At 36.0% G+C, this 21,086-nt stretch overlaps 1 protein-coding gene across 1 annotated transcript in view; it reads left to right on the top strand.

Annotated features, from left to right (window-relative positions):
- The window catches only part of NAALADL2 (N-acetylated alpha-linked acidic dipeptidase like 2), a 911,251-nt gene that overhangs the window by 573,460 nt on the left and 316,705 nt on the right, over positions 1 to 21,086 (top strand). The window contains exons 7-8 of the mRNA XM_021702572.1: positions 17,666 to 17,758; positions 20,474 to 20,679. Of these exons, the coding sequence (XP_021558247.1) occupies positions 17,666 to 17,758; positions 20,474 to 20,679 (299 nt within the window). The remainder of the gene's footprint in view (positions 1 to 17,665; positions 17,759 to 20,473; positions 20,680 to 21,086) is intronic.

The raw sequence follows: 21,086 nt of genomic DNA, 5'->3' as shown, positions 1-21,086 counted from the left end.
ACTTATAAGTATTCATTATTATCATTTCTTGAGTAGAAATTTAAAAAGATGTATTAAACATATTGTCTAAAAGTTGAGGTTAAACTAAAATTTATTGGCAAATAGTAAATTTTAGCTTTTCAGGAAATATTCATTAACAAGAAATGTTATTAGTGCAGTTGAATTCAGCATTATTTTTTGTTACATATGAAACTAATCAACCTGTTCAGAGTAGCCCTAACGTTGCTACACGTGAGAAGATCCAGGAGTACATTATGTTCTGTTTAAAAAGTGTCTCCACAGATACATCAAGTAGATAATAGAATGGTGTGGAAATGATATGATATGGCCCTTTTTGGGCCCTGGGAAAGAGAATTCCTCAGAAGGCCTGAAAAGAAAATAGAAGAGAATTGCAAACTTGTTCTAGGGAAGGGTAGGCTTAAATAACCCCCAGCCACAAATGTGGAGGAAAATATCCAGAAGAACATGTGAAAATTTCAGTTTGTCTAGACAACTTCTATATAGTATGCATATAGATACAGTGGCCACTTTTTATTACAAAAATTCAGTGAGCTAGAATACTTCTGCAATCAGTGTCATGACAAATGTTAGGAGTCACTAAACTGTGCAATAGCAATTTTATGGCTCTTCAAGGAGCCAGTTGCATAGTGAACCTAGGAGTCTGAGCTGGAAGCTGATAACAGAGTCATCCATAGAACTAAAGATCAGCCTTCATGAGCTGCCAGTCTGAAGTCCTCGGACAAAAGGAAAAAAAGCTTCAGAAATTACTTTGAAGGACTACTCATCAAGGGTCTTAAACAGAGTGAACATAGGTGGGAAACCTATTGTCCAAAGTCCGCAGAAAGTACAGTCAATTCTCTGTTTCCTGGGGAGTGCAGGTTGGGTTTACCAAGGGTGACACAGATCTGTCATTCACCCAGAACTTCTCACATTTCCAGCTTTCTGTCTTGACAGTTTTGATTTTCAGAAATGATTCAACTTAGATTCAGTCTAGAGTTGTGTTTGTTTGTTAAAAGATTTAAAGACAACCTGAGATATACACTCTTAGGCAGAATTACTTTAACAAATGTTTTCCAATTTCTAATGTTTCTCAGCAATTTTTATAGTTTCCTGTATTCTTGTCACATCATTTCTCAAGTACCTGTCGCTTCTTTCAAATTACAGAAGCTTCAACTAAACTTTGTAGTTTATGTATGTGATAAACTCTGTTAGAGCATACCCTGTCTTTATAGTTTGATGATCCACTTTTTGCAATGGGCTGATTCCTCAGTGCCTTTCTGGTGGTACATCCTTCTATTTCCTTCATATATCCAGTATTTCTCCATATCATTCTATTTAGTATTATCCAAACATGTCTTCAAGTTTGTGTCTCTAAGTTGAAAAGCCTCAGTCCTTTAAAGCTCCATGCAAATGCCATGTTCCTCAAGTTGGAAGTAGCATCTCCTGACTCTCTCTGCCATGCTTTAGGCACTTCTATGCTACTTGGAAGAATATGATATTCTTCTGAGCTACAGTATAAGCCACTTCAATTGTTTTTAAAGATTTTAATTATTTATTAGAGAGAGAGAAAGAGAGAGAGAGAAGAGAGGGAGAGAGAGAAGCAGACTCCCTGTTGAGCAGAGAGCCTGACTCAGGGCTCGATCCCAGGACCCTGAGATCATGACCTGAGCCAAAGGCAGATGCTCAACCAACTGAGCCACCCAGGTGCCCCTTCAGTTTTCATTAGAATGTGTTATTTTAGCTTTATTTCTATGTGGTGTTTCGAGGTTTCCTTTATTGCCCAGGGTTCTTTTTTTTTTTCTTATTTCTTTTTTTATTATAATGTTATGTTAATCACCATACCTTACATCATTAGTTTTTGATGTAGTGTTCCATGATTCATTGTTTTCGTATAACACCCAGTGCTCCATGCAGAACGTGCCCTCTTTAATACCCAACCCCAGGCTAACCCATCCTCCCACCCCCTCCCCTCTAGAACCCTCAGTTTGTTTTTCAGAGTCCATCGTCTCTCATGGTTTGTTTCCCCCTCCGATTTCCCCCCCTTCATTCTTCCCCTCCTGCTATCTTCTTCTTTTTTTTTTTAACATATAATGTATTATTTGTTTCAGAGATACAGATCTGTGATTCAAAAGTCTTGCACAATTCACAGCACTCACCATAGCACATACCCTCCCCAATGTCTATCACCCAGCCACCCCATCCCTCCCACCCCCACCACTCCAGCAAACCTCAGTTTGTTTCCTGAGATTAAGAATTCCTCATATCAGTGAGGTCATATGATACATGTCTTTCTCTGATGGACTTATTTCGCTCAGCATGACACCCTCCAGTTCCATCCATGTCGTTGCAAATGGTAAGATCTCATTCCTTTTGATGGCTGCATAATATTCCATTGTATATATATACCACATCTTCTTTATCCATTCATCTGTCGATGGACATCTTGGCTCTTTCCACAGTTTGGCTATTGTGGACATTGCTGCTATAAACATCGGGGTGCATGTACCCCTTTGGATCCCTACATTTGTATCTTTGGGGTAAATACCCAGTAGTGCAATTGCTGGATCGTATGGTAGCTCTATTTTCAACTTTTTGAGGAACCTCCATACTGTTTTCTGGAGTGTATTGACCAGTGTTCTATGAGTATTTGGAGAGTGTGTGCTGTGTGGTTGTCAGGTGTAGAGTTCTATGCCCACTTAAACTAGGTACCTTAGTCAGGTTATTCAAATAGTTACATCTTATTATTTTTGTTAAAATCTTCTATGTGTATAGATTTGTCTATTTGATCTTGTAGTTCTGTCAGTTTTTGATTCATATATTTTAAGGTCATTTCTTAGATGTTTATAAGTTCAAATACATCATACCTTCCTGGTCAGTTGAAACACTTATCAGATGAAGTGATCTTCTTTATATTTTTAATGCTTGTCTTGAATTTGATTTGGCTTGATATTAATTTAGCCTCACTGGCTTTTTCTTCTTTTATAGTCAGTGTCTTTATGCTATATCTTTTTTTTTTTTTTTTACTATCCAACTTTCTATATATTTCTCTTTTAGCATCTCTTCTTCATAACAACTAGTTTGTATTTTTTAAATTCTACTTAACTCATGACCCTGAGATCAAGAGTCACATGCTTTACCAAATGAGCCAGCCAGGCACCCAACAGCTAATTTGTATTTTAAATACAATCTGATTATCTTTTAGCTGAAACCTCTAGTTCATTACATTTAATGTGATTATTAATGTATTTATGCTTATATATTTTTATCTGAATTTGTGTTTCTTCCTTGTACCACATGTTTTCCTTTTGTCTTATTTCTCTCATTAGATTTAGATTATTTTGTCATTATATTTTTCCCTTTACTACTTTAGAAGTTATAAATACTTTCTATATTCTTTTAGAGTTACCCTAGAATTATAGCTTTTTAAAGATCCTTTTTCCTGCTTTGTTCCATGCCAGACAACTTTCTTTGCTATCTCTTGGATGGGAGTGGGGAGTCATTTAGGATTCTACTTTATGAGGAAGAATCTCTTTTTGGAACTCCCTTCTCTCCAACTTGGGCAGGCCCAGGGCTTTTTCTTCTAAACTTTGCATCTCATAAGGCCATCAAGATTAAAAGATTCTCCAGGTTCAGTAAATTCCCTCAAATTGAAAGCAGCTTTATTGTGTTACTTATCTGGGTTCGTATCACAACTTAAATTTTGACCTAGTAATTCCTTACCCTCTAGTTCTTAGGTGCTGTTAACAAGATTCATTTTGTATTTTACTCAGCATTGTAAATTACTTTCAGGGGGAAAGTTGGTCTGAACATCCTAGCCTGCCCTATTACTATAAAAGAAATTCTTCTCCTCCTCACCATCTATTCATTTCCTGGCAACACATATAGATGACTCAGTAAATATACCTAAGTTGGTCAACATATAAATCAGGTTGCCATCAGGAAATCAATGACACCCACACTAAAAATGTGCAATTCAAGGGAGTTTGGCCAAGGGCCTATGCACAAGTGTGGATAGATAAAGGAAAATGGAAAAGTGATGGTGAGGGGTGCCTGGGTGTTTCAGTCAGTTAAGTGGCCAACTCTTGATTTTGGCTCAGGTCATGATCTCAGGGTTGTGAGATCAAGCCCTGCCTATTGAGCTCCATGCTCGGTAGGGAGTCTGCTTGAGATTCTCTCTCTCCCTCTCCCTCTGTCCACCCTCTGTCTTCTGTCTTTCTGTAAGATAAATAAATCTTAAAAAAAAAAGAAGAAAAGAAAAGAAAAAGGATGGTGAACCACCCCAAGGCTAGTAATTGTTACTATCTATAAAGCTAAACGTTCAAGAAGGGAGAGGAGTGACAGAAACTGGCAAGTCCTTAAGAGGTGGGAGAGGGCGGTTTGCTAGGAGCCTTGGCTTTCAGTCGAGGAATGCAGTCACTGCCAGCAAGTGACCCGCCAGGGAGGGTGATGGAATACAAATGCTCTAATCTTTCTCTTACTCAGCCTGCTGATCACTTGTTGATATCTTCTATTGGCTAAACCCAACCTGAAGCCAAGAACAGAGGAACCAGGTAGATATTCTCTATAGAGCTTCTTGGGGCACAGAACTAGGTGAAGGGTAAAAATAGATCTGGATGGAAATGTGGGAAATATGCAGTCCAGTTAGTTTTGCAGATGATTAGTCTACTGATGAATTTGATAATTTGTCATTTGTAGAATGGTTTGATAGAAAGATGTGGAAAATCTGTTAATCAATTTTCACTCTTCTAAGGGATACAAGAAGATAAAAGTTATTTTTTTCTGGGATTCATATTTTTTAAAACATCTTCCTATTTACATAATTTTACTAATTCAAAATAATAATATTAAACTTCAAATATTTTTTCCAAAATGCATGTAAATTCGTAAGAATACATCATACATGCATGGGTGTGTGTGTGTGTGTGTTTGTGTGTGTGTGTGTGTGTGTGTGTAGGCTCAGGGATAGCTGTTAAACTAAGAAAGGAAGTGGTGAAAATGACCAAGCAAACAGTTTTCATTCAGTATTTTTATACTAGTCTCACTTTTTTAGAACAAAAATTTTATAGCACTAACACAGATTTGGAGATTTGACTTTTCTCTTTAATTTCTATTATTGCAAAAGCAGTTGATGTTTGCTAAGAGTTAGAAAAGAGAGATGAGCAAAAACAGGGAAGCAAGTTGACACATTCTGTATGAGTCATGTTGGGTTTCCATAACAAGATACCATAGGCCTGGTGGCCTCAACAGCAGACATTTATTTTTCTCACAGTTCTGGAGAATGGGAGCTCCAAGCTCATGGTGCCAGAAAATTTGCTTTCTAGTAAGAGCTCTCTTGCTGGCTTGGAGATGGCTGCCTACTCTGTGCCCTCACATGGACTTTTCTCTGTGCACACATAAAGAGAGTAAGAAACCTGTGGTGTTTCTTTCTCTTTTTTTATAAAGACACCAGTCCTATCAGATTAAATTCACACCCTTAAGACCTCTTTTAACCCTAACTCCTTAAAGGCCCTATCTCCAAATACAGCTAAAATAGGGGTTAGGGCTTCAACATATGGTTTTGAAGAGAAATGGTTTAGTCCAGAATACATTCCTATCACCCAGTAATTATCACTATCCATACTTAATATAAATCCTTCTAGATTTTTATATACACATTTAGAGGTTTTTTTTTTTTTTTTTTACCAAAAGGAGATCATACTATACATATTATTTTGGAATGCATTTATCTAATTAAGTATCTCCACTTTTTCATGATAGTAAACTTTACCTTATTTAATACACAAACTAAATTGAGTTTTACCAGTCATCCCAGTTTTTACAGTGGGTTAATACAAACCAAAATCCAAGCCAGTCCTACAAATTACATCCCTTCTAATCTAGCACCATCCTCTTTTTCTTCTCTTAACACTGAGATCTATAGGATCAAGTCTATTGTCCTGAATGTCCTACATTCTAGATTTGTGGGATGCTTCCTCATGATTTTATTTAACTAGTTCCTCTGTCCTTTTTATTTTCAATAAACTTGAAATTAATTCTTAAGGTTTCTATTAGAAAACTCATTATTGTAATTAGTGGATAAAAGTTTTAAAAGACTTTTTTTTTTTTTTGTTTGTTTGGTAGCTGGTGTTATTGTCAGTATTCAGGATATGGTAAGACATAGCATATCAGGTGAGGTGGGACATTGGACCTAGTTGGGTCTTAGGACTAGAACTTGTGTAAACTTCTTGTGTAGAACTCTCTTGTTTTGGCCGATTTCAAAGAGGTTAGTGCCTATGTTCTCCTCTAGGATTTTGATGGATGCCTGTCTCACATTGAGGTCTTTCATCCATTTTGAGTTTATCTTTGTGTATGATGTTAGAGAATGGTCGAGTTTCATTCTTCTGCATGTGGCTGTCCAGTTTTCCCAGCACCATTTATTGAAGAGACTGTCTTTTCCATTGCATGTTTTTTCCTGCTTTGTCGAAGATTATTTGACCGTAGAGTTGAGGGTCCATATCTGGGCTCTCTATTCTGTTCCATTGGTCTATATGTCTGTTTTTGTGCCAGTACCATACTGTCTTGGTAATCACTGCTTTGTAATATAGCTTGAAATCAGGCAATGTGATGCCCCCAGCTTTGTTTTTCTTTTTTCAGCATTTCCTTGGTGATTCAGGGTCTTTTCTGATTCCATACAAATTTTAGGATTGTTTATTCCAGCACTTTGAAAAATGTCATTGGAATTTTGATTGGGATGGCACTGAAGGTATAGATTGCTCTGGGCAGCATAGACATTTTAACAATGTTTATTCTTCTGATCCGTGACCATGGAATGTTTTCCATCTTTTTGTGTCTTCTTCAATTTCTTTCATGAGTGTTCTGTAGTTCCTAGAGTAAAGATCCTTTACCTCTTCGGTTAGGTTTATTCCGAGGTATCTTATGGTTTTTGGTGCTATTGTAAATGGAATCGTTTCTCTAATTTCTCTTTCTACAGTTGCACTGTTAGTGTATAAGAAAGCAACTGATTTCTGTGCATTGATTTTGTATCCTGACACATAACTGAATTGCTGTATGAGTTCTAGTAATTTGGGGGTGGAGTCTTTTGGGTTTTCCACATAAAGTATCATGTCATCTGCGAAAAGAGAGTTTGACTTCTTCCTTGCCAATTTGAATACATTTTATTTCTTTTTGTTGTCTGATTGCTGTTGCTAGGACTTCTAGTACTATGTTGAACAATAGTGGTGAGAGTGGGCACCCTTGACATGTTCCTGATCTTAAGGGAAAGGCTCTCGGCTTTTCCCCATTGAGGATGATATTCACTGTGGGTTTTTCATAGATGGATTTTATGAACTTGAGGAATGTTCCCTCTATCCCTATACTCTGAAGAGTTTTAATCAGGAAAGGATGCTGTGTTTTGTCAAATGCTTTTTCTGCATCAACTGAGAGGACCATGTGGTTCTTTCCCTCTCCTCTTATTAATGTGTTCTGACACATTGATTAATTTGTGAATGTTGAACCACCCTTGCATCCCAGAGTTAAATCCCACTTGGTTGTGGTGGATGATCCTTTTAATGTATTGTTGGATCCTATTAGCTAAGATTTTGTTGAGGATTTTGGAATCCATATTCATCAGGGATATCAATCTGAAATTCTCCTTTTGATGGGTTGTTTTTTTTAAAGATTTTATTTATTTATTTGACAGGGAGAGTTAGTGAGAGCAGGAACACAAGCGGGGGAGTGGGAGAGGGAGAAGCAGGCTTCCCGCTGAGCAGGGAGCCCGATGCGGGGCTTGATCCCAGGACCCTGGGATCATGACCTGAGCCGAAGGCAGCTGCTTGACCGACTGAGCCACCCAGGAGCCCCTTTGATGGGGTTTTTGCCTGGTTTGGAGATTAAGGTAATGCTGGCCTCATAGAATAAGTCTGGAAGCTTTCCTTCTTTTTCTATTTTTTGAAACAGCTTTGGGAGAATAGGTATTATTTCTTTTTTGAATGTTTGGTAGAATTCCCCCAGGAAATCCATCAGGCTCTGGACTCTTGTTTTTTGGGAGGTTTTTGATATCTGTTTCAATCTCGTTACTGGTTATTGGCCTATTCAGGTTGTCAGTTTCTTCCTGTTTCAGTCTTGGGAGTTTATAGGTTTCCAGGAGAGCATCCATTTCATTCAGGTTGCTCAGTTTATTGGCAGTAACCTCTTTGACATCGGCCACAGCAACTTCTTTCAAGATACATCTCCAAAGGCTCGTGAAACAAAAGCAAAAATGAACTTTTGGGACTTCATCAAGATAAAAAGCTTCTGCAGAGCAAAGGAAACAGTTAACAAAACAAAGAGGTAACCCACAGAATGGGAGAAGATATTTGTAAATGACACTACAGACAAAGGGCTGGTATCCAAGATCTATAAAGAACTTCTCAAACTCAACACCCAGAAAACAAATAATCAAGTCAAAAAATGGGCAAAAGACATGAACAGACACTTCTCCAAAGAAGACATACAAATGGCTAACAGACACATGAAAAAATGTTCATCATCATTAGCCGTCAGGGAAATTCAAATCAAAACCACAGTGAGATACCACCTTACACCAGTTAGAATAGCCAAAATGGACAGGGAAAGAAACAACAAATGTTGGAGAGGTTGTGGAGAAAGGGGAACCCTCTTACACTGTTGGTGGGCATGCAAGTTGGTACAGCCACTTTGGAAAACAGTGTGGAGGTTCCTCAAAAATTTAAAAATAGAGTTACCCTATGACCCAGCAATTGCACTCCTGGGTATTTACCCCAAAGACACAGATGTAGTGAAAAGAAGGGCCATCTGCATCCCAGTGTTCATAGCAGCAATGTCTGCAATAGCCAAACTATGGAAAGAGCCGAGATGCCCTTCAACAGATGAATGGATAAAGAAGATGTGGTCCATATATACAATGGAATATTACTCAGCCATCAGAAAGGATGAATACCCAACTTTTACATCAATGTGGTTGGGAGTGGAGGAGATTATGCTAAGTGAAATAAGTCAAGCAGAGAAAGTCAATTATCATATGGTTTCACTTCTTTGTGGAACATAAGGAATAGCATGGAAGACGTTAGGAGAAGGAAGGGAAAAATGAAGGGGGGCAAATCGGAGGGAGAGATGAACTATGAGAGACTATGGACTCTGAGAAACAAACTGAGGGTTTTAGAGGGGAGGGGGATGGGGGTGATGGGTATTAAGGAGGGCACGTACTGCATGGAGCATTGGGTGTTATACGAAAACAATGGATCGTGGATCACCACATCAAAAACCAATGATGTATTATATGGTGACTAACATAACATAATAAAATAAAATTTTTAAAAAAAGAACTCTTTTTTTTTAATAAAAAGGATTTTATTTATTTGAGAGAGAGAGAGAGCATGCATGAAGGTGGGAGGGACAGGCAGAGAGAGAGGGAGAGGGAAAAGCAGACTCCCTGCTGAATGTGGAGCCAGACACAGGGCTCGATTCCAGGACCCTGAGATCATGACCTGAGCCAAAGTCAGAAGCTTAACCAATTGAGCCACCCAGGCACCCCTTGCTTGTGTAGAACTCTTGTGTAATGTGATGTTCCCTGAAGGGTAGACTGAAACGGAGTTCCTGAGAAGATTGCAGTATGGCAAGAAGAACATAGATAGTATCTGGGGCAGGTCTGATGATATCAGTTTGTATCCACTGGTGTGGGCACTCCAATTACTTGCTGCCAGTGCATTCTGATTGGTCAGCATGTATGCTGTATCAGTTGATAAATATTTTGATAAATATTTTGAATAAGACCCTCGGTCTAGAGCATATGATGTCAACCAATAATATTGGGTCAAAAAAACATTTGGCCATAGGAAGATGTCACGTGGAAAAATGGAGCATTCAGAAAGCTATATAAGCTGTGATGACATAGAATCCATAAGCAGTTTATACTCAGGTATTTAGGGAAGCAGTTGTCATTTAGGAAAGATGCTAGCAGTTTATAGAGTCCCAATCATCAAAAGTATGATTCTAGAGTAGATTCCAGTCCCTAGGGTGCAGGGAAATTGAAAAATAAAGAAAAGAAATCATAGCCCTAATCCTAAAAGTTCTTTTCTAGAGTCAGGTAGCTAAAAAGAGAGTCAGGTACACAGAATGAGAGAAATACTCAATTAAAATTAGAAATCCAAGCAAGAACTATGTTTAAGAAACCAACAAAAGCCTATTTATTGGAATTAGGATTCAAGAGTTAGCAGCAGTTTTTAGTCCTCAAATCTCTTTAAATAAGGTTGGGATTTTTCCTAGCTATTGGGTCATGCTTACTCACAGTGCAGGTGGACATGAAGCCTTGTTAACTATGATGAAGGAGACAACTAGTCAAGTCTTCATAATAACAACAAAAATGCAAGACAGAATTATCACTGGGAAATAATTTCTGTAGTATTTTTCTCTGCACGTGATGAAGTTAAGGACTAGAGAGAGGCAACTACTTTTATGTTTCAGCTCTGACGCTCCTCACCCTATTTGAATACAAATGTTCTGTGAGTGGAACACATTTTTGTCATCTTGAAATCTTTTGAACTTCACACATCAAATTTAAAGCTGCCATCAAACTTTGAAGCATGAAAGACAGAAAACATTTGGCAAATGTGAGCTGGAAATGTTATCTTAAAGTAGCAATACATACACACATACATGCATTGACTTTAAATAACAAACGGCATCTAAATGTTATCCAGGATTTTCTAATTTCAAATGTATTTTTTTAAAATTTTGAAATAAATGCAAACTTACAGAAAAGTTTCAAGAATAGTACAAGGAATATTTTTTTCTCAACTACTTGAGAGCAAGCTATAGACATGATGAGCTATCACATCTGAATTCTCCCACAAACGGTGACATTTTCTCTACACAGACAGCACAACCATCACAACCAGGAATGAAACATTGATACGTTACTACCATGCACTCCAAAGGCCCCATTCGAATTTTGCCAGTTGTTTCAGTAATGACCTAAATAGCAAATGGATCTAAACTAGGGTCACGTGTTGTGAGTTATCAAGTGTCCCATTTCCTTAAGCCTGGAATAGTCTCAGTCTCTGCTTGACTTCTATTGCTTTATCAGTTTTGAAGCTTACATGCCTGCTATCAGCAGAATGTTCCCCAGTATGGGTTTAGCTGATGTTTTCCCATGAATAATTTCAGCCTCTGCATCTTTGACAGCAATATTACAGAGTGAGACTGTTTTTTCCCTATTACTGATATCAGCTTGTCCCATTACTGGTAATGCTAACCTTGATAATTCAATTAAAGTAATCAAAAATCTGTGAGGGCTCCTCCTTGAGGTTACTATTTTTAAATTTTTTTCTTTTACAATTAATAATCGTTTGAAATCATGCGAAGATCCTGTTCCCACCCCCTCTTATGTCCACCTACTAGTTTAAATGTTTATTTATGCTTTATGCCCAATTAGTCATTACCAAGATGATGCCAACAGTGACCTTCCAAATTCATCATTCCTTCTGCTTTTATTAGTTGGCACTCTACTGTAAAGAAGAGCTCTCTTTTTCCTATTTGTTTGGGTGTTTACTTATACATAGAGTATCAATTTATTATATATAATTAGGATTTATATCCTTAATTTATTCAATGGGTTATAATTCAGTACTACTTTTTTTTTTTTTGATACTCAAATTGTCCCAGGTCAGCCCAAAATATCACCTTTAACCTATGTTCTGTCTATTGGCATATTCTCGTTATTCTTTGGAAATTTCCTTTGTTTTTGAGACAGCAAAAATTTGATATGCCAAATCATTTTGTGCTTCCCGGCCCCAACCCTGTTATCAGCCATTTCTCCAAAGAGTCCTAGTTCCTTTGAGTAGAGAATGGTATCTAGAAAATGAGACGTGGATTCTAGATGTGCTCATTGCTATTGGAGTGTTACTTCTTTCAGTACTTCTTAGTAAACAAAACTAGGGAAATATATTTTAATATAAATATGTATAAATATATATGTGTGTACATACAGATTATATTTTTATTTTTATATCTATCTAGAAAACCAGAAGGACTTATCAATACCTAATTTTTTTTCTTTCCATATTTGTAAATCTCTGCTCTGCAGGGAGCCTGCTTCTGTCTGCCTGCCGCTCTCCCTGCTTGTGCTCTCTCTCTGTTAAATAAACAAATAAAATCTTTAAAGCAAAAACAAAAACAAATCAAAACAAAAATAAAATATATAGATGTGTTTTTCCCTTTTTCTGGAAAAATATTATTTCTTTAAATATTTTCTCTCTTCCATTTATTTTTCTTCTTCTTCTTGTATCATTTCTAGAAATCCTATTTCTATCCACCATGAATTTTAATTGTACTTTCCTATTTTCTCTCTTTATCCTTTTCTGTGGTTGCTGGAAAAATTTCTCATCTGATATAGCTCTTAAATTCAGTTGTCAGTTATATCTTATTACTTACCATCTCTATCTACTAATCCTATCTGTTGTCATATTTCTTCTAATTATTCTATTTCCTTACCTATTATTTTTTCTTTTTAAAATGTTTTCTGGTTGTTTCTTTTTGCTAATGGATCCCCTTCTGTTCTTGTGTTTAATTATGATGCTTATTTTTAAATTCATGTGTTGTATGATTCAATATATTTATTTTAGGTAGGATATATGTTCATTATGTTTCTTTTGTGTGGTTGTGGACCTCACAGCCAGATATCTAGTTATTCTAGTCTGGGAGTTTTTGTTGCTCTGAAAGTATTAGCTACCATCTTATGACTTATAGGAGGGCAGAACTGGAGTCAGACCCCAGTTTTTATCTTTCTGGGTTTGCATAATGGGAGTCTTCATGTCTTCTGACAGTTCCCCAGGCAGCCTCAGTTTTCAGGGATTTGGTGTTACAAGGTGGAGCGATAGGGGAAGATGGTCTCCTTAGGTTTTAGTTCCCACCACCCCTGGGAACTGGAGGAGAAGAATAAATGTCCAAGGGTTCAGGTATGTTCAAGCCTTTTTACAACAGTATTTCACCCCAGCAGACCCTGGGAAGCCTTCCTAACCCAGTTTTTGTTTCATTTATTTATTCTCTCATTTTTAATATTTTGTCTGTAAACACACATTTTTACCGAAGTTCAGTCATTATCTGTATCTCTTGGTATTCTATTTTTGGGTATCCATGTCTCTACATATTTTTATATTTTAACAGGCACACATTTTATCACAATTTCCTAAGTCATTTCCCTGTCTGGGATATTTATGTTGTTTTTTTTTTTTTGTAATTATTATTATAGATTATACTGGGAAGAATTCAATTATTCTTGTAGAATAAACTCCAAAGTACAGGATTACTATTATTATTACTATGAAGAGTAATATTGCCTTGCCAATGGGTTATTTAAATAAGCAATGCTAACAGCAATAGATGTGTCTTGAGAGTTTATCCAAGGTTTTGCTGACATTCATGTTAAAAGTAAAAGTGTGATCATGGTGCTGCTTCTCATGAAGGGAAACAGACTATGAATATTTGTTTTCAGATATGGGCATGGAATATTATAAAACAATAAGTATTAGGATCAATATCATGTATAGGGATGCAAATAAATAGATGAAAAAGTGATTTTTGCTATATTAGATATCGTTATTTTGGTCTGGTCCTTGCACAATGGTACATAAGAAGGTCCTTCTGTCGGTTAGGAGGATCCAATGTAAATATAGCATCCTCCTCCGAGCAAAAGATTGTCTTCACTTTTTCAGATCTCTGCGTATTTTCTAGATAGGAATCTTAGACTTTAAGATGTAAAGAGGTCAGGATAAAGTATTTGAAATGCTTCCATACAAATGTTGAGGACTGTATGAAATAGAAGAAAAAGCATTAAAAAAGAAAGTCAAATATCCAGAAGCAAAAATAAAGATGGAACAAAAAATCAGAGAAATAAGCAAAAGAGTTTACCTGGTGGTTGCCTGGTGGTGGGAAGTTATGGATTCTGGTAAATTACAGTGGGAATATAGCAGTACATGAGGACAGAAGACATAGTCATGTGCCTATAGGGAGCAAGGAGTTGTAACTAGCATTCCTATATAAATGCAGGACGATGGGGGTAGTAGGAAGACTAGAAAGGAACTCACCCACTGGTGGAGGAAACCTTTCTTCTATCTGAGCTCTGGGTGAAAAAAAAAATCTGTATTTAGAAATCAAAAACTCTAGCTCAGGGCTCCTGGGTGGCTCAGTCGTTAAGCATCTGCCTTACGCTCAGGTCGTGATCCCAGGCTCCTGGGATCGAGCCCCACCTCGGGTTCCCTGCTCAGCAGGACACCTGCTTCTCCCTCTCCCATGCCCCCTGCTTGTGTTCCCTCTCGCTGTGTCTCTCTCTGTCAAATAAATAAATAAATAAAATCTTAAAAAAAAAAAACCCCAAAACTCTAGCTCAGAATTTCCACTACTATTGTAGTACCGAAACTGCAAGCCAAGAAATTTGCATGAAAATTGTCCCAAGCCAGAGATGCCCCTGGGATGCCTGGCAAAAGTAAATGTAATGCAGGGAAAATATATATTGGAGAAATACTAAGCAAAAGAAAGATAGAATAATTTTATTAATATCAGAGGGGAAGTGGGGAGGAAGAGTTTAGGAAAAAAAATTGGGATAGAGAAGATGCAAAGAATAATTGTTCTACATATTCTATATAGAAATCAGAAAGATATAGCAATTCCGAACTTGAATGCATGAAAGTAACTAGTCTAAAAATATGCAAAGAAAAATTTGATAGTATTGCCAGGGCATTGATAAAGACAAATCATATGGGAAACTTTAACATGTCTCAATAATAGAGAAAATATTATACAATTAATAAAGTTATAACCACACAGTTTTCCAGCTTCATCTACTGGACATATATATGAAATGCTGCAGTAATGTAATAGGGAATGCATGTTTTTCTATGGAACATTTTATTAAAATGTATATTCTCTGTTTATTGGATGTAATAGCCAACAGGGTCACAAAACAATTCTCACATAATATCAAAGAATCAATAGCTTACAGACCTTGCTTACTGTCCATAATTAAGTTAGATATCAATAGTAACATACACCTTGTATTTGGATACTTAAAAAAATATTTGAACTAATGTATTATATGTATTATAGGAAGAATGATAGGGGAGTCCCTCGGTGGCTCAGTCAGTTGAGTGACTGACTCTTGGTTTTGGCTCAGGTCATGATCTCAGAGTCCTGAAATCGAGCCCTGCCTCAGGTTCAGTGGGGAGTCTGCTTGAGATTCTCTCTCTTCCTCTCCCTCTCCCCCTTCTCTCTGCTCTTTCTCTCTCTCTCTCTCAAATTAATAAGTGAATCTTTTAAAAAATAACTTGCAAACTCAGAATAGTGTTAAAAAAAAGAATGATAGTAAAATTCTAAAATTGAGAATGTAAAATAATAAGACTATATGTTGAAATTAATATACCACATCTATATAAAAAATCTGTAGCCTTAAATGCATCCAGGTGAAATTGAGCAAAAGTAATGGTAAGCATAGAACATAATATTGAAGTTGAAAAAATATATAATGAGGATCTATGAATCCCATTTGAAAATACTAATAAATTAGCTACTTCTGGCAAAACTGATAAGGGAAAAAAAGATGAGTGAGTTCATGTTAGAAAAGAGGTCCAAAAAAAACAAAAAAACAAAAAACAACTATATATGGCAATGATTTTCTTTTTTTTTAATTCTCTTTTTTTGGAAGCATGAACAATTAAGTGCAAATAAATTTAGAAGAAATGAACATGTTAAAATCTGAATGTATTTATAACCATTAATATTTATTTGAAAATATTAATTAAATGAAATGAAAATATACATTAGGTGAGAATGTACCCTCCTTCTCCACCCCACACACAAACTATGAGGACCAAATAGTTTATGTATGAATCCTAGTACTCCTTTGTAAAATGGATAATCCCTGTGCTACAGATAAACTCTTAGAAAATCCAGGAAAAGAAGCAAATATCCCTAAACATTTGTGAGGCTGTATAATCCAGATACCAAAATCAGACAAGGATAAATGATCCAGGAGTTAGGACTCTGTGCTCAGTGGGGAGTCTGCTTGAGATTCTCTCCTCCCTCTCCCTTTGCCTCTCACCCTTGCTATTTATCTATCTATAATAAATAAATAAATCTTAAAACAAAACAAAAAACAAATGTATGAGTCCAACTATATGATGTTCTGGAAAAAGGAAAACTATGGAGAAATTTAAAAGATCAGTGGTTGCCAGGGGTTCAATAAGGAGGGAGTAGGGGAAGGATGAAAAGGTAGAGCACAGGAGATTTTTAGGGCAATGAAACTGTTCTGTATGATACTGTAATGTTGGACACATGCCCTTATGCATTTGTCAATATCCATAGTAGGTATAACACAAAGCATGAAGCCTAATGTAAACTATGAACTTTAGTTAATAATTATGTATTAATACTGGCTTGATAATGAATAGATCACCCAAATGAAAGATGTTAATAGGAGCAAGGGAGAGAGATTGGATATTTGGGAACTTTGCATTTTCTGATCAATTTTTCTATAAATCTGAAACTGCTGTAAAAAACCAAGTATATTAATTTAAAGCAAACAAAAATGCATAGCACCTAAATTAAAACCACAATACTCGGGCTCTAAGCAGATTTCCGTTTCTCATATATGAGGTGCTCAGGCATTCTCTCATGGTGTCTTTACTCCTGTTTTAGTTTTAATTTTAACAAATTCAGAATACTGATTTCCCATTTAAATGGTTAGAAAGGGTACATTCAAGGAAAGAAGAAACTTATTTATCATATCAATTTTCATCTACTAGAAAGAAGTGACATCTGAAGGCTGTCAGTATAGTGCTGCTGCTTTGCATTAGCTGCTTTCTAATGGCCACCCCTACCCACCCCCAACAGAACCTCGTGGTTGCCCTTGAACCTCTCCTAGAAACTTCCTACCCCCAGACTTCCCAGGATCCATCAAATACAGGATTAATACATGTCACCCCTAAAGGCCTTCAAAGACAGCTTCAGGACTATGACTGAAGTATCTCCTGATTGGTGTCTTTGCCTTATTTGTTGCCTTAATTTTTGAATATCAGGCATGAATACAAGAACTCAAAGAGGCAGAGCAATTTGGTGGAGATTTAGAATACAGGTGAGAAGCAGTCAACACAGGTGAAAATGAAGACTGCAATATTTGGAAATATGTCTAACTTTAGAAACCTTTATTCTTTTAATTTCTGTAATGCTTTACAGTTTTCAATGTGATAATGTAATAATGAGTCATACAGGAAGGTTAAATTAGCTTCCACATGTTCTTTTTTCTGAAGCTAGAAAAGTACTTAAATTTCTTCAGAAATATTTTTATCTGATATGTATTTTTTTAAAATATGAGTTGTCCACATCTCCCTGAGGTCTTCTGCGTGCTCTCATATTGAACTTAATTGTAGCTTAGAGCTGCCTCTTTATAGCTCTGCAGGTCTGTGAGGCCAGCAATGGTAACTTAGTTATCATTGTATAACAAGTACCTAAAATAGAGTTGACACAAAGTATTGAATAGATATTTGTCAAAAGGTATAACTTTGATTTTCTAAAAAAATTCAATTGTTTGGAATTCTTTTGTTAGTGAAATTAGATAAATTAATTTGAATGTTTTAAGAAAAAACAATATAGAAAAGTAAATATCTTACTTTTTTTTCAGATGAAAGAATTGTCAACATGCAAGTTCAGACAGTTACAAAATTCAAAACAGTTACTAATGTTGTTGGATATTTAAAGGGCTTGACATCTCCAGGTAAGTAGGGCTGAGATTCTCTATGTATTTATAATTTATTAAACCATCAAAAGAAAATGCTCTATAACAATGTAAGAACATAATTAAATGCATTTCCTAATTCAGATGTAACTAGTTCATACCACTCTCAGAGTGAGTCAGTAGGAAACCAAGAAGTAGGTCTTTATTCTCTCTCTTACTCTCTTCAAAAATAAATCAAAGTAGAGAGTATAAGGGAAACAAAACAAAACAAAAGAAGAAAACAGAGTTTAGATTTGTTAAATTGGCATGTGTCTCATGAAGAAAAGCTACAAAAACCAATGTTTTTTGTTTGTTTGTTTATTCTTCTTCACTATAACATAACCACTGGAGTTTTTACTTTTATCAAGAAAGGACATTTTAAGAAAGAAAATATTTTAGTTTTAATGGTGTCTTTAAAAAAATAACAAAGTTTTTATCTCCAAAATCTAATCTTTCAGTGCTAATCTATGTTCTGCCTCTGAACCTTGGTCCGCTGACAGTTCTGCCTAATGTCTGCATGGCTTTAGGTTTTGAAGATGCTTATGAAAATGATCACCCAGCTAAATTTTAAATAATTGTACACCTTGCTCTGGGATGTTCATGGCATCTTCAGATAATATGATGCAGGCTAAAAAAAGTAAAACTAGCTAGTACATATATTAATTAAGAGATTCTCCTGAATGCATTGTGAGATTGAGCTACATCCTGCTGTCTGAGTGCTTGGCATACAGGGTAGAATGCAGCAGTCTTGTGCCACTTCTGTTGATTTGGTTGGGATACTGACTCTGGTTCTCCTTGGAGAATTATTTTTCTCCACAACTTTAGTCAAATTGACCCTGTAATTGATAACCTAGAGAATTTTGAGATCAAGTTTTACATCTCCCCAAGTTTCTTGCCAGCCAACTCTTTTAGAAAATTTATGGAAGGTTCATATTTTCTCTGATTTCTTTACAGTAACAATGTTGAACAACCTCTGATTTTAATGTCTTTCAACCTCTGATTTTAATGTCTTTCAATACAAGATATAAATGGGTTTGGAAATTGTCATGGCTGCATTTCAACTATTTCGACAAATTTCCATCATAAGAATCTCTAATTGAAGCACCAGAAATATTTATCATCATTGCTACATTTACAAGTTTTTATGGAAAAACCAAATTGTACAAAACTATACTAGCTTGAGGGTAAAAGAGCTTTCCTAATTGAAATTCAATATAGAAAAAAATCAATTTCTTAAAATCAATTTACCAGTAATATTCTTCAGTGTATAATAAGCAAAGCTTCCCAAATTTTGTTTATTTGAATTCTACACAAAAATATTAGCTGTTCATTCACATGATTTTCTTATTTAATGACTCTGAAAATTAGAAACAATCATTAAGGCTTTTGGATATGGTTTATCTAGAATACAGATAATCCCAAGCAGAACTTTCACACATATCTGGGAGATGAGTAAATAAATTCCCTGAGTTTCAACATTTGCAACCACCCTGGATATACCATTAATGAAATTTTGATAAAATGTTGGCAGATCAAATTCATTGCTGGTTCTAAAATCAGTGTAGAAAACTAAAATAACTTCATGCAATGATTTTCTGTCCAATAACTTTTTGATGCCATGAAGTAAAGGAGTAATTCATTTATTCCACACACAGGTAGTACTTATTATGTGTCAGACACTGTTCAAAGTGCTTTACACTTAGTAACTCATTTAAAACTCAAAGCAAGTGAATGATGTATGTGGTATTTGTATTTTCATTTTATACTTGAAGAAATCAAGGCATAAGGAGCTTAGATAAGCTTTCCAAGGTCACACAACTAGTAAATCGAATAGTCTGGATCCAGACCCAAGCAGGGTTGGCTTCAGAGTCTGCACCATTGAGCTATGGAACATCTCTGAATAAAATGACACTCAGTGAAGAAATCTTTTTACACCGATGTATAGGACTACTTGGTGAAATAGAGTTCTATACCAGCAACATTCAGTGGCAACCAAATCAGAAGAAACTCTGGAGATAGAGTTTTTTCTACCTTATTATTGACAATAGTCAGTAATGTACACTGAGCAGGCCCCATCCATGTGTTATGGAGATCTTTTTATGTTGTGTCTAATGAATTTTCTATGATTATATGAAATAATGTGAAAAGAAAACTTTTACAGTAGTTGGATGACTTTTGATGTTGATTTTTTTTTTCCTTCAGGGAAATGAGAGGAGCTAAAACTCTAAGTTGGAAGCTATAATTAATTCCCTAAATACTTCATTTATTTCAAAATCCATACATGACTATCACTTTATTTAATATTTACAGCTACTGAATGACTGCTCCATCATATGTATTAATAGTTCATTAATATTTACTGAGCATACACACATTGTTTACAGGACACTTCCCATTATGATTCTGGGAAAATGTTAGATAAAGGTTTCATTGTGGCATATTTGTATACTTCATTAATTAATATGCATGTTGCAAAGGACAGTAATATGGATCTAAGCTTTGGAATCATAATTGAGTTCAGCAGCTGCCTCTGCTTTGATATACACAGATGTGTGAATCAAGACAGTGGGTGAAAAATGTTAAAATACTCTTAATTATTAGGACGATTTTACATAATTGGTGCTCAGTTGTGCAACAGGATTATGTAAATGTCATTAAATTTATTGTTAAGGTTTATATTTTGTTTTAATGGCCCTTGTTTCCTTCTATTTCCAGACCGGTATATCATAGTTGGCAGCCACCATCATACCACATATGGTCCTTACGGACAAGAATGGGCCAGCAGCACTGCCATAATCACCGCTTTTATCCGGGCCTTGATGTTAAGAGTTAAGAAAGGGTGGAGACCAGACCGCACAATTGTTTTCTGTTCATGGGGAGGAACAGCTTTTGGCAATATTGGCTCATATGAATGGGGAGAGGTAAATGGACATTAATTACTATGCTCTCATGCACTCTCTCTCTCTCTCTCTTTTAGACTTAAGTTGACAAAATAAAGTTGTTGAAGCCAGGGATAAGAATGTACCTTTCAACCCAGTTGTCCTGTCTTCTAACTTGCTGAGATCACCTATAAGATTGAGAGGGAATTAGACGCCAGTGAACTGTGTATGATCTGCTACTATCTTACTCTTGTTGCTACCAGACCTGCAGACTTTGATATGCCCACAATTGTTTTTACCTGGTTATTGTGTTTCTCCTTAGACAGGTTGATAGTTACTGGACAAGAAAAGATCAGGTGATACATACAATTACTTTTTTTTTTTTTTTAACTTTCTGGCAATTATCTGGAATTAGGAAACAGTCTCTTATGTTAAATATCTACTATCTT

This window comes from Neomonachus schauinslandi, chromosome 1, assembly GCF_002201575.2.
Source record: "Neomonachus schauinslandi chromosome 1, ASM220157v2, whole genome shotgun sequence".
In the NCBI taxonomy this organism is placed as follows: domain Eukaryota; kingdom Metazoa; phylum Chordata; class Mammalia; order Carnivora; family Phocidae; genus Neomonachus; species Neomonachus schauinslandi.
The sequence above is the reverse complement of the archived record's forward strand: the minus strand, read 5'-3'. Positions and strand labels throughout refer to the sequence as shown.